General features: G+C 44.7%; 1 protein-coding gene across 2 annotated transcripts in view; it reads left to right on the top strand.

Annotated features, from left to right (window-relative positions):
- Positions 1 to 13,260, top strand: part of PTPN22 (protein tyrosine phosphatase non-receptor type 22) — a 72,531-nt gene that overhangs the window by 51,758 nt on the left and 7,513 nt on the right. For both annotated transcript variants that reach the window (XM_053246738.1, XM_053246737.1), the window contains 6 exons: positions 2,632 to 2,712; positions 2,850 to 2,983; positions 5,114 to 5,141; positions 5,865 to 5,972; positions 8,168 to 8,268; positions 12,591 to 12,621. In XM_053246738.1, the coding sequence (XP_053102713.1) occupies positions 2,632 to 2,712; positions 2,850 to 2,983; positions 5,114 to 5,141; positions 5,865 to 5,972; positions 8,168 to 8,268; positions 12,591 to 12,621 (483 nt within the window). The remainder of the gene's footprint in view (positions 1 to 2,631; positions 2,713 to 2,849; positions 2,984 to 5,113; positions 5,142 to 5,864; positions 5,973 to 8,167; positions 8,269 to 12,590; positions 12,622 to 13,260) is intronic.

Here is a 13,260-nt window from a genome sequence, read left to right on the forward strand (position 1 = left end):
ACTAAAGCTGACGTATATATGTCAAAATGTCTGTTCTTTGTTGCAATTCCCTCTTTTCATGTTTTAACTTACTCAATAAAAAATGGTCTGGAGGGCAGTATTTAAAATGATTATTATTTCATTCAGAATTTCTGCTACCCCCACCCCAAATTATTTAAACATGTCCCCAAACATATTCCAGTGTAAACAGTCATACATTCAGTTACTTTAAGAGGCAGGAGTGTTCATGCAAAATTTGGTATATGTAGGTAATTGGGAAGTATGATATTCAGAAATTGTTTTAAAAACTACAAAAAATATTTAAATTTTCATCATGCATATTCCAGTGCATGAAGTAGTGCATCTAGCTAATTTAAGTGGCAGGATTGTTCATCCAAAACTTGATATATGTAGGTAACTGGGAAGTATGATATCTAGAATTTCTTCAAAAACCTACAGAAGAAATTTTAATTTTTCCTGAGTATCTTTTGGTATAAAAAGTAGTTCATCAGCAAATTTCAGTGGCAGGATTGTGTATGAAAAAATTGGTATCTGTAAGTCATCAGGCAGTATGACTTTCTTTCGCACAAACAAATTCTTCAAAAAATAAAAAAAATCAGAATCTTTTAAACTCTCTTAGTCTGTAGTAGCATAACTAACAAAGAGTCTCATGGCACCTTAAAGGACTGTAGTATAAGCTATATGAACATCTGGTTGTTGTTAGCAGAAAACAAATATTGGCTTATAAACCACAGCATAATGCAGGCACTGCAGATAGTGATCTACAAAAGGGCAGTGCCAGAACTACAGATCTCTTGTGTGATCACACGTCAAACATTTCCATTGGGAATAATGGAAGTAGTGCTCAATGTGTGATTGTGTAAGAGGTCAGCAGCTGTGATACAGCGATGGTGAAAGACGTTCTAGTACTGCACTCTTGCGCAGCAGCACCGCCGTGTGTGAGAGAGCACTACAGTGGCACAGGAGTTTCTCCAAAGCCCACCTTCCACTGTGAGACACATAAGCCAGTAATATTTACATTTTGCATTACAAACTGACTGAAGCAAGAACCACTTTAAGCCTTGCCTCTGAAAACACACGGAGTGGAGAACACTGGAGTAGTTCTTCAGTGGAGGTTATATTTGGAGTACACCATCAGCCACAGTATTCCTGTGATTTGAAATGTATGCAGATGCTAAGTAGGATAAATTACTCCAGATTAATGGGCAATGTTAAAGAGCAGTGAAAATAAAGTGTTCGTTTTTATCCTGAATTAATGTCTTATATGTCAGACTTTGAGATACACCCTGCTTTGTTTTGCTTTTTGCAGGAGCTGCCAGCTCCAGTGCCATCTGGTGATCACAATTTTTGTAAAAGTATAAATAAAGGTGTATTTGGATGTTTTCATGCTTCTGCTGTGTAAGGTTTGACATGGCAATTTGCATCCAATGGTTATTTCCATCTTAGGCATTCAGATGTCTGTAAATGTGAACAAATCTTCTTGATATATGCTTCTGATACTTTAAAGCATCAGAAGCTTATCATGGAAAGCCAGCTGTTCATATGCTTGTCTGAACAGAGCTATAGGCTTGAATACTGACTGGAACAGATGGTAGAGTAGTTTTTCCACCTCATGGCAAAGATTTTGGTCTGCCATTCTTATAAATCACCCCCACCCACCCCACCCCTTTTTTTGGGTACTGTGGTATGAGAGAAGGGAGCCTTAACCTTTCCCCCAGTGCATTTTCCTGCTGGACCCACCCCCCTGCAGATTTTATTTGCCGATTTTTAAAAAAGTATATAAATGCTTTTAAATTGGGGCAAATAGCAGTTGGCGGGGGCAATTTTCAGCATGAAAATGGCAGCATGGGGAGGAAAATATAGCCCTTTCGCTCCTCCACAGTCCAGATTAGAGCTTGCCAAGGGTGCTTTGTGTAAAGAAAGAAACTTAGCCAGTCCCAAGCATGGGACTGGAAAGGCGATTAAAATCATACCCACTTTGGCCCTCAATGGCAAGACACATCGGTTTGCAGGAAGGTCCTAGGTTCAATCCCTGGTACCTCTCAGCTAAAATTATCTCAGCGTAGCCAAGCTGAGAGAGAAACTGTCGAGACCTTGGAAAATGGTGGCAAGTCAGAATAGCCAGTAGTGGGCTAGCTGGAACAAAGAAGGTACATAGGAAGCTGCCTTATTAAAGTCAGACCATTGGTCCACATAGCTTAGTTTTATGTAGCCTGACTGGCAGGGGCTCTCCAGCGTTCTTTCCTAGCCCCTCCCAAAGATGGGGAAAAGAACACTTTCCTAGCCCCACCTAGAGAGTAGGGGATTAAACACAAGACCTTCTGCAAAACAGATGCTCTGCCATTGAGCAATGACCCCACCATCAGTAATTCAGTATGACATATCCATAATCCACTTGCATAAACTCATGCTGCAGAGTAAGCAACTATGTGCAAATGGAGTCAAAGTTCAGAAGGATCAGGACAGGCTTCAAAATCTCAGCATTTTATTATTATTATTATTTATTTATTTATTGAATTTTTATACCGCCCTTCCTAATTTGGCTCAGGGCGGTATATATCTCACATAACTACAGGATGTTTTTCTGTTAACAACCCAAGCCCTCTAACCTTCAGTGTTTTGGATTTGCAGTTTCTTCCCCAATGGATGAAGACATTCCCCCTCCACTGCCTGAGAGAACCCCAGAGTCCTTTATTATACCTGGAGAAGATGGTGAGCTCAAGTAGCTAAGTAGTTCTGTTGATAGCAGAATACCTTGTGTGAGATGTGGCGGTCACCCATCCCTTGATAGTTCTGCTACCCAGAAAGCCTTTTTTTAAACACCAATTTTGTAGTTTTATTCTTTGCAGATGTCTCTTTATTGGCAGTTTCAAACCACCAATCACCTGAATTTCAGGTTGAGAAACCTGAAATCACTAAAGACTGGAGCAGCACGTCTCAGCTAAAATTATCTGATGACTCTGTGATTCTGAGGCCAAGTAAGGTAACTCATCAGAGACTTCATATATATATATCTATCCCCCAGCAATATTGCTATATAGATATCCTGACTTCTGCAAAAACAAAGGCTAACACATTGTATAACTGAACTGTGGCAGAAATTGTATTTGGATCTGAACTGCTGAGGCTAGGATAATAATTCTCAAAGAACAGAGATTGTGCTAATGCTGAGTGAGCTGCCTGGTAGCAGGTATCTAGAAATGCCCAGAAAATGCAAGTAAAGACTTCAGCACCCCTCTTCTCAAATGTAGTGGGAGATGAAGTGGTGAAACAAATGTCAGCTTCAAGGGGTTTGGCCACTAGCATTAACAAGTTAGTTTAAGTATGTGCTTGTTTTTTACACGTTAAATAGCAGCTGGACCCCCATGGACTGAGACTATGGGGGAGGGGGCTTTAATTCTGCCCCTGCCAGAATCCCAGTCCAGATGAGACCCTCCTCTGTGGAGGGTATTTACCAAGGAAAAAAGGCTCTCCTTGGTGCCAATGGGACCTTTTTTTCCCTTGGCAAATTGCTGTGTGTATATGTGCATGTTTGGGAGTGAGCTACAGTAGATTGGGGCTGCAGTGGGGTTAGGCTTAAAACTCCCTCCCTCCCGTGGTTCCAATTTATAGGGAGTCCATTTTCGGTGGTATTTAACATTAGAACAATTCTAAGTAGAAATAATGGAGCTTACTTCCTGTGCTTTTCACCATCAAAGTCACATTGTTTAGAATTAAATCCATTTGATAGTGTTTGATTACCCTCTTGGATGCTGGTCTTGTTTGTCTACTTTTTTAAAAATACAGGTTTAATAGAGAGGTGCTTGTAATGTGAATGACTGCCATCTCTTTTTAGGACTGTAACAAAAAGACTTCCTCAGGATACCCTAAGACCCCATCCTATGTATTGTGAATTTGGTTTGTATTGGAGTACAGACACATTAGTTCTAAAGTGGTGGTGCTTATACTGTGAATGGCTGCTATCTTGAAACAAGATGGTAGATGGGAAAAAAATACTCCTGTCCATTTCCCTAATCCTCCCTCCAAGTACTGTAAATTTGGTTTGTATCAGACAGTAAACACAGAAGTTATAAGACAGACAGACAGACAGACACCTTCAGAGAGTAGGCTAAAGCAGTGTGTAGTTTGACCCATACACACTACTAGTACTGCTAATTAAGCATGGCTCTGAGGGCAGGGCTGTTGTAATCTCTGCCATCAGCATGTATATACGCATCACTGCTTAACTGGGTGCTATTTTTATTTCTGCAGTTAATTCTGCAGTACATAACCAGTTACAGGAGTGGGAATTAATCAAAACTTCTTGAAACCAAGATAATTTAGAAAGGGTCTACTTAGTGAAAGCATGATCTGGATTTTCTACTACTTGCTAACACCAGAATGAACAATTCCTTCAGTTCCTTAATGGAAATAACTCATCGTGGGGGCAGGGGGGGGGATCAAACAGGTGACTTGCTTGTAGTGGATTGGTATTATCTTCAGGAACTGAATCCCCACTCTGCTAAAAACTTCCTGAGTCACAAGATCTTAAAGTTGTTCTCACAAGCAGCCTAACCCAAGCTAGGGTAGCCCAGCCTGGGTTAGGCTGCTTGTGAAGAGCGTCATGATTGCTCCTGATCCCAGTGCTCTCACCCAGACTAATCCTGCTTTTTGTCCCAGCTCTTAGCCAAGGTGCCAGGATCTTGTGTTTACTTGAGTTGCACGCCAGGAAGATGAGTGGAGGCTGGGGAAATGAGTCCCGGCCTCTAGCGATCTGCACTGCCAGCAGCAGTGTGGATAGTGATCCACACTGCTCTGTGCAACCCGGCTCATCTGGGTGCATGGCGGTGCACCGAAGATTATAAGGTGATCATCCGGGGGGAAGGTACATGAAAACCTGCCGGCACTCCCTGCCACAGTGGGGAGCGTGTGCGTAGCCTTCTTTTCTTCTCTGAACCACTTTTGAAAGATAGAAAAAACAACCCACAACTTTCTAGTACATTAATTATTCACAATGATAGATGGAATGTTGTTTGGGTGCATTTTGCTGTTTATCACCCATGCACTAAAAGTTAAATACAGTCATGTTGGCCTGAGAGAATTAATTTCTCTCTCTCCTTTTGTTCACTTTCAGAGTGTGAAGGTACCAAGACCCAAATCAGGTATATTTTTCTGATTTTCTATCTGTTACTGTTCAGGCACCACGCCTGCTTTCTCTACAGTGAAAATGAGTGTATCCTACTGTTGTAAAATGCCATACCTTGTGAAAATACATTGCTTGTATTGTAAGTAGAAATTGTTTGCTGTATAGATTACTAGCTGGCACATCAGCCAGGCTATGCTCTTTGAGACCAAGTTGTTCTCGTAGTTTCCTCCTCGTGTTGCAGAAGCCTTGTTCCAAGGGCCAGTGGCTGACATGCAGAGCAAGGAACCACCTGCGGAATGAACATTGTTGTGCTAGCACAAGAAGAAGGCTTAGTTTTGCTAAAAATGGGGTTTTGCAGAATTTTGCTATAGCACTCTTGCACAGAAGTTCCCATCAAAACAAATGAGGTGTGCCACAGTTGCACAACACTAATCTAGAACATAAGTTCCAGACTTAGTGCAACTAGCTAGTGCAACAGCTTTGTGCTAGTGCAGCATTGCCCCGCATGCAGTATGCTGTTCTGGATGTTTGCCAGGGAATCTTGAGGCTCTGTTGATTGAGGGATATTTTCAGAGATTCTTCATGTGTATAGTATGTGGGAACTTAAAGTGCTTGTACTCTCTTTTGGAAAAGATAGCACATTCATGCCGATTGCGAACAGAACTCACTTGGTCCTACCAAACCTGTACTGAAGCTAAAGATTTTTGAAAGTAGACTAACAGAAATGTTTTATTTTCAGTTGCTTTTATTGCCTCTGTCATCACAGAGTATCACCAGGAACGCTCTCCTTCCCCTCCGCCGCTTCCTGAAAGAACTCCCGAGTCATTTATTCTTGCAGATGAGGAGAGTAAGTGAAATGGCTTTTGCCACCTTGCAGCAGAGATTTTAGATTATGATTGCAATTAAATAATTATCACTGAGGAACTGGGCTCTGGCTTGGGAGATAGGTATCACTTTATTGGGCCTGGAGATGCAGAGCAGCCTGGTCTGGACCGCCATTACTATGATGGGAAAGTGTGGGTAAATTATAGATCATGCTTGAGGAATCCCAGAATAGAATAATAAGAGTTGGAGGAGGCCCTTGTTGAACTTCTACTCCAACCACTACTCAATGCAGTCAGTCCAGAGCTAGAGCTTCCCCAATGGATGGCTTTCTAGAGACTTGCTAAAGACTTCCAACAAGGAAGAGCCCATCCCACCCCTACTAACTGGTTCAATTGTCAAACTGATCTTACTATTAAGATGAGGTAAGGTAAGGTTTCTTCCAATGTTCAGCCAAAATCTGTCCTCCTGTAACCAAGCCCATCAGACCTAGTCCTACTATCTGGGCAAGCAGAGAACAAGTCCTTGCCCTCTTCAGTTATTTGAAAAGTGCTACAATTTTCCCTTCACACTTCTTTTCTCCAGGAGAAACATACCCAGTTCCTTCACAGGACTGATTTTCCTGGCTATATGACTATCTTCATGGTCCTCCTCTGAACCTATCCCGACTTATCCTTCTTAAAGTGAAGTGCCCAGATCTGGACAGAGTGGCCAACATTCTGGGCAGTCTCGACTAGGGATGTACACAAAATTAGCTGGCCTGGTTCAGTTCAAGTTCAAACTAGACCATTTTGGTTTTGCCCCCCATCAACACCTGCCCCAGTTTGGTTTTGGGGGGTTTGCAAGTGATTTTTTACAATTTTGGGGGTGATTACCCCTCCAGGGGGCGTCTCTGAGGCTGCAGGGGTCTGTGGAGGTTTCTTTATGTCAAAAGTTGCCTGGTTTGGGCGTTCTTTGGCCCTTTTCTCCATTGCGACGGCCATTTTGGAGGCCACCGCACATGCACAATGGGCCTCTGCATGGCCTGGGTCATGACTTGGCCACGCAGGGGCCCATTGTGCATGTGCGGTGGCCTCCAAAATGGCCATCTCAATGGGGGAAAGGGCCAAAGAACATCCAAACTGTGTGATTTTTTGGCATGAGGAAGGCCAGTGTGGGGAGGGGGGACCTCCATGGAGCATCCCCCGTGTGGCTTCAGAGAAGCCCTCCGAAGGGGGTAAGTACGTACATACGTGCATACATACATACATACATATATGACTCATGAATCCCCCAAACGGCCGGGTGGGGGGGTGTCCCCAGGGTTGGACTGAATAGGGGATGGTTTGGTTTGACCCCAAACTGTCAAACCGAATCAGTTCTACTTCGAACCTGTTTGCACATCCCTAGCCTCGACCTAGTATTAGCAAGCTACTGGGACACTGCTGCATATGTAAGAGACAGTTCCGGGGCTGTTGCAACACTCTTTAAAACATTGTGCGGGCACTTACTTCCTGCTACTTCTGTTGTTTCCAGTGGGGTAATGGCGGGAGAGAGGGCATGCTCTCAGCTCTTGCCTGTGGCTTCCCGCGGCATCTGGTCGGCCACTGTGTGAAACAGGATGCTGCACTAGATGGGCCTTGGGTCTGATCCAGCAGGGCTGTTCTTATGTTCTTAGCCAAGTGCAAAGCAAGTGCCCATACACTGTTTTAAGGAGTATCACAACGGCCCGCCTCTGCAACAGCAATGGAGCTGTCTTTTATGTGCACAGCAGCCCTGGTAGCCTACTAACGCCGAGGTTAGGCTGCCTAACATTGGCCACTATTTGAGATGAAGTTTGACTAATGCAGAGTAATGTGGAACTATTACTTAATGTGATTTAAACTTTATACAAATGTGTTCTGTCTGAAGCAGAGGCATAGATACAACTGAATAAGGGGGGGGATATCCCTGGGTCCTGAGGGAGGAGGGCCCGCTGGCTGAGCGACAGCTTGCTCTTTGCTCTCCCCTCGTGCTTCTCTGAAGAAGGTGGGAGGGAGGGGCCCATCTTAACATTTTGTCCAGCCTTGCTGTGCCCCTGGTGACCTGAAGCAAATCCTTAGTCCTCCATCCATCATCCCCTCCCTGCCGCCAGTAGAGATGTTTTCCCCTTTGGGGAGTGGCTCTCACATTTTAACTTCTATTCCATTACCAGAAGCATTCTTTCTTGATGCTGTTGCTGAATGTGTTCTGTTTTCTTAGGTCTGCCAGCTGTTTTGAACAATGCTGTGAGCCTTCAAGACTCAGGAATTAAATCGACGGACAAATCATTAAAGGAAGGGAGAGGCTTCAGGAGGAGTAAGGTAAAGAAACATGGAAAAGACAGGAAGTGGGTGAAGAAATGCCTGTATCTTTTCTACTAGCAGAAGAGCATGATTTTTAACCACTTAACACTAATTATACAAGTGTTACTCAGATGTGGCCGGGGATCCAGATGTTTTCTGCAAAGTTACACATCTGTTGATGGGGAAGCTGCATTTCTTTAGGACTTACACCACAGTATTTTGTCACTGGGAAGATATGCTCCCCCCGCCCCCCCCCCCCGCCCCCACACACTAGCATTTCTCTTGTGATCTTAAGTGCTTAGTAAAATTAACACAAGTGTTAATGGCACCCATTGTTTAGTACTTGTGCAATCACTCATAATGATGCTGTTTACATGAGCAGCCCTACCCAGGCCTGGGCAGCCCTACCTGGAGAGGGTTGCTCATGTGAAGTGCTGGAACATGGCCAATCCCGACGTTACCTCAACGGGATGCTCGGGGATTTTCCCCAGGCTTTTACCTGGATAAAAGGGCACAGGCATGCCCTTCTACACAGGTGTGTGTGGTGTGTGTGTGTGTGTGTGTGGTGGGGAGGCTGCAGGCAGCCCACACACACACACAGAGCCGGGCGGCAAGTGCGCCCAGTTGAGGAAGAATCCCTCAGTGCACCACGCTCCTGGCATGGTGCATTGAGGGATACGGGAGGATTTCATTCTCTGGCTCCCTTCTCTGCCACTCGCTGTGGTGCGGATCATGTGCCGCATGAGCCTTGGAGATACATTTGATTGTGTACTGGAAGGCAGGTAGGTAGGAGCCTGGCTGCCCACCAACCCTTCCCCCACGCCATTGTTACCAGTCATGTAAACGACCTTAATGAGTGATTCTTCTACTCCCCGCCCCACAACATAAGTGTTATTTTGTTGGACATCTTAGGGCCAAACTACACGCCACATTCAATATGTCACTGGTCCTGAAATGCTTCTTTAAAATAATAATTTAATGAAAGTAAATAGCAGTTGTGAGAGGAATGGAATCCAGATTGGAGTCATGTTGTGAAGGTGGGTTTTTTTTCATCCCTTCCCATTACCTCAGTCCCTTAATTTAGCCCACTAAATAAATAAATGTTATAACTACCATGAAGCCTACATCTCCCCCCGCAGCAATGCATCCATAGGAATTAAAATTCAACAAGTAATGTTAGTGGCAGGTGCTGTACATAAACAAAAATAAAACCCAGGCCTTGACCTGGGATTTACAAATAACAAGATAGCAGGGATGTGCACAAAGTATTTTGTGCGGCTGCAGGGGGCGTGAACAGCGGATGCTTTAAACTTTAAGGGAGGCATACAGGTCTTACCTGCTTCTGCTCCACTCCACCGCGGCTTTATTGGTTCTAAAAAGCAGCACCAGGCAGCTGTGGTACTGCTCCCAGCAGCCCGCATGTAGCGTCAGCACACACACTGCGTGGTCAGCATGGTGTTGCTAACCGTGCAAATGGCCGCCGTGCATGTGCAGCAGCCGTGTGTGTCCTGACGCCACACGCGGACCGCTGGGAGCAGCCCCACAGCCATGCAGCGCAGCTTTTTAGAACTGGCAGCACTGTGGTGGGGCAGCGTGGGGTAGCGGAGGACCGGCATGCCTCCTTTTAAAGCTACCACTCCCCGCACCCCGCCAAAATGATTCAGCTGCTGCAGCTCAAACCAGTTTGGCACCTCTGTAATGAGGTGCCTAAACGATTCAGGCACATCCCTAAAAGATAGGATAGAAGGGCTTGAGAGTGAGGGAAACAGTAGAGGAAACTTGATATGGCAATGCTAGAATGAAGTGGAGAGTTGTTAGCAGCTGTTTACTTCCAAGTGGGAACAGGCTGCTGATGTTCTTGCTTGGATGGATGGTGTGCCCACCCAATGGCCCTTAGGCCTGTAAAGATAAAGTGTGCCATCAAGTAGATTTGGACTCCTGGCGCCCACAGAGCCCTGTGGTTTTCTTTGGTAGAATACAGGAGGGGTTTACCACTGCCTCCTCCCGGGCAGTATGAGATGATGCCTTTCAGCAGAGTGACTTTCTGCTTGATACTGCAATTCAAGGGCAGTGGAACCACAGTTCTTTGTGGCAAGGAGTGGGGTAGTATACTCCTTGCAGCGGCACTCCCCTCAAATGATTCGTCAACCTTTTAAGCTTTTTCCCTCTTTGCCCTTAGAATGTTAAGGCTGTGTGTTCCCCTCTCTGGTTCAGTCCAAATCTCCTCAAATCATATATATTTTAAAAGTCTGGCAACACAACCATTACTGTTATTGTGCTGCAAGAGTCACGCTCCTTTTCCCATCAATCATACAGAAATAACACAGGAGGTGGTGCTACTAGTATTGAACTGGTCCAGAGGGTCGGATTGTACACAAACATGTTCTTAGTGCCTGAAAATATCCTAGCTGGTAAAATAGAATCTTGGAATGTTTCCCATTCATAGTGCTAGGGGGAGCTCTAAGCAAGAGAGAGAAGCAGATATGAAAAACAACAAACCCTGCAGGTTAGCTCTGAAACTCTGTAATCAACTGTGATTAACTCTTTTTAGGAAAGAGCTGTACTTAAGGATGTTAACCCCAGATCAGTTGTCAGTTTTCCTGCAGCTAGAGACCACTTTTATATGACCTCTGAATGTCAAGCAGTGCAGCTGATACAGCCTAGACTGTAAAGAGGAACAAGCCTCCCCTTCTTCTTTTTATCTAATAGATGATCCAGAGTACCAAACTAGTGCAATTATGAGAGATTCATAGATTTGGAAGGGATGTATGCCATCCAATACCACCATCTGCCCCAATGACCAGATCACCTACTCACTACCCATCCCTCCCAAGTTCAGTCTGTGAAACAGTTTGGACCACAACATGTTGCAAGCAGAGAAAAAGTGCCACATATGCTTACAGGGCAAAACGTGTGCTTGCCAATGACTTGTGCAAATGAGCCAAGTCACTGGCTGAAGGATGGGTCAACATGCCCATTTTTTGGGTTACTGGGCAAGTTGACCTAGGAACAAAACTAGGAGGGCATTCTTCTACAACTCCAAATATGGCAGGGAGTTGTACCCTGAGCATCTCCAGTGAGCTGTCTCAAGGACATTTTATAAAGATCAACTTTATGCCACCTACCATCCTATCTCTAGTTGCCCGCCTAATGTCCCAGAGGAACTGGGGAGGGGATTTCAAGAGCCTATGAAAGAGCTGGGTAAAAACCCTTCGTGACCTCAATGGACACTCACTGACACATCTGAATGGACATTTTAAGAGACTCTTCACTGATTCCCCCCCCCCTTTAAAAATACATAATCGGAAGAAATAAAGAATGCTAGAGTCCTTTGACCACTTTAAGTGGCACAACGAGGAAAAGCTTGACTCACAAGCGGAAGGTTGCAGGTTCGAATCCCTGCTAGTATGTTTCCCAGAAACACCTATATCAGGCAGCAGCGATATAGTAAGATGCTGAAAGGCATAATCTCACATTGCGCAGGAGGAGGCAATGGTAAACCCCTCCATTTTGTATTCTACCAAAGAGAACCACAGGGCTCTGTGGGCGCCAGGAGTCGAAACTGACTTGATGGCACACTTTACCTTTAGAGCCCTCATACTGTTTCCATCAGGTATGCTGATTCAGCACTCTCAATCTTCTCAAACTCCCCTGCTTGCTTAAAAGTGGCTGAAATGTTAACAAGTATGATACTAAATCGGCTAGTACCCATCTCTGGATGAGCACCAAAAAGTTGACCATATGTGGAAAATGTTTCTGTAAAAAATAAAATAAAAATAAAAATAGAGGGATTGTGTGATTATCTTGATTAATCAACAAGCTTGTTCTCATGACCACAAACTGCATAGGAGGAGTGTCCAGCCAGGCTCCAAGCCCCATCCTCCCAAGAAATGCTCATGTGTTGGCAAAAATTGAGGGAGGAGGAGGGGGAAGTGATCGTGTTCTAGCTGTGATCAGGGCGGGATGTGCTTTTCCTCCATCCTTGGTAAAGTTTGGGGTAAACAATGTGGGTTGGCCACTGCCATCCTACCCACATCATAGCTAATCTATGATCACTTAATGTCAGTCCAGTCTTCAGCATGCATCATTCTGTGAACTGCTGCTTTGATGTGATGGCTCCAGTCTAATTTCACTTGCCAGGGATTTTGCTATGTTTGTACATGTATGCATACCCTCCAGATTTAAAAGTAGAGTGTTTTTTGTACTATGTAGTGCATTGCTTCACTTGTGTGATTGCTCACTGGAGCTCATTTTAAAAATAGGTCTTTTAAAAGTAATAATTAGTGCTTCCTCAATATCAATATCAACAGAGGACATTTCTCCTTTTCATTCTTTTCCAGAGCTTGAAAATTTTGCGAAATGTGAAAAACAGTAAGTCTTTTAAAGATTTAGACTGCTGACAATGTATATGCATATACAGATGTGTTGTGCTGTAGCCTGTGAGATGCCAACGAACCGTAACACAATGGTTCTGTTGGGAGGGGAAAGCACTCAGTCATATTCTGGATGAATAAAAACACATCATGCTACCCCACTAACTTTCACTGGGTAACGCAAAGGATTTCAGCAACAGGAATTAATTAAAGATTTATATTTCTCCATGGAGGCTAAACTGTGAACATAGAATGTGAATTAAGAACATAAGAACAGCCCTGCTGGATCAAGCCCAAGACCTATCTAGTCTAGGGAACCAGTTCCATGCACTCCCGGGAGAGCGGGGGATTTCTTTAAGGGGCAGGGGAAATGCTGCCTACCTGCCAGTCCCCGCCCCACCACTTTCCCACCGCTGGCACTCTTGCAAAAAGCGGATATGCGGGGCTACAGTGTGCCTCCCTGCAGCCCCGGTCAGCGTTGCCATGCAAATGGCTGATGTGTGTTCACATGTCATCCATTTGTGTGGTGACACTGATTGGCGTTTCAGGGAGGTGTGCTGCAGCCCCACATGCCCGCTTTTTGTGAGAGCACCGGCGGGGGGAAAGAGGCGGGGGTAGGCAGGTAGGCAGCACTTCC

Source organism: Hemicordylus capensis, chromosome 4, assembly GCF_027244095.1.
Source record: "Hemicordylus capensis ecotype Gifberg chromosome 4, rHemCap1.1.pri, whole genome shotgun sequence".
NCBI classification, from domain to species: domain Eukaryota; kingdom Metazoa; phylum Chordata; class Lepidosauria; order Squamata; family Cordylidae; genus Hemicordylus; species Hemicordylus capensis.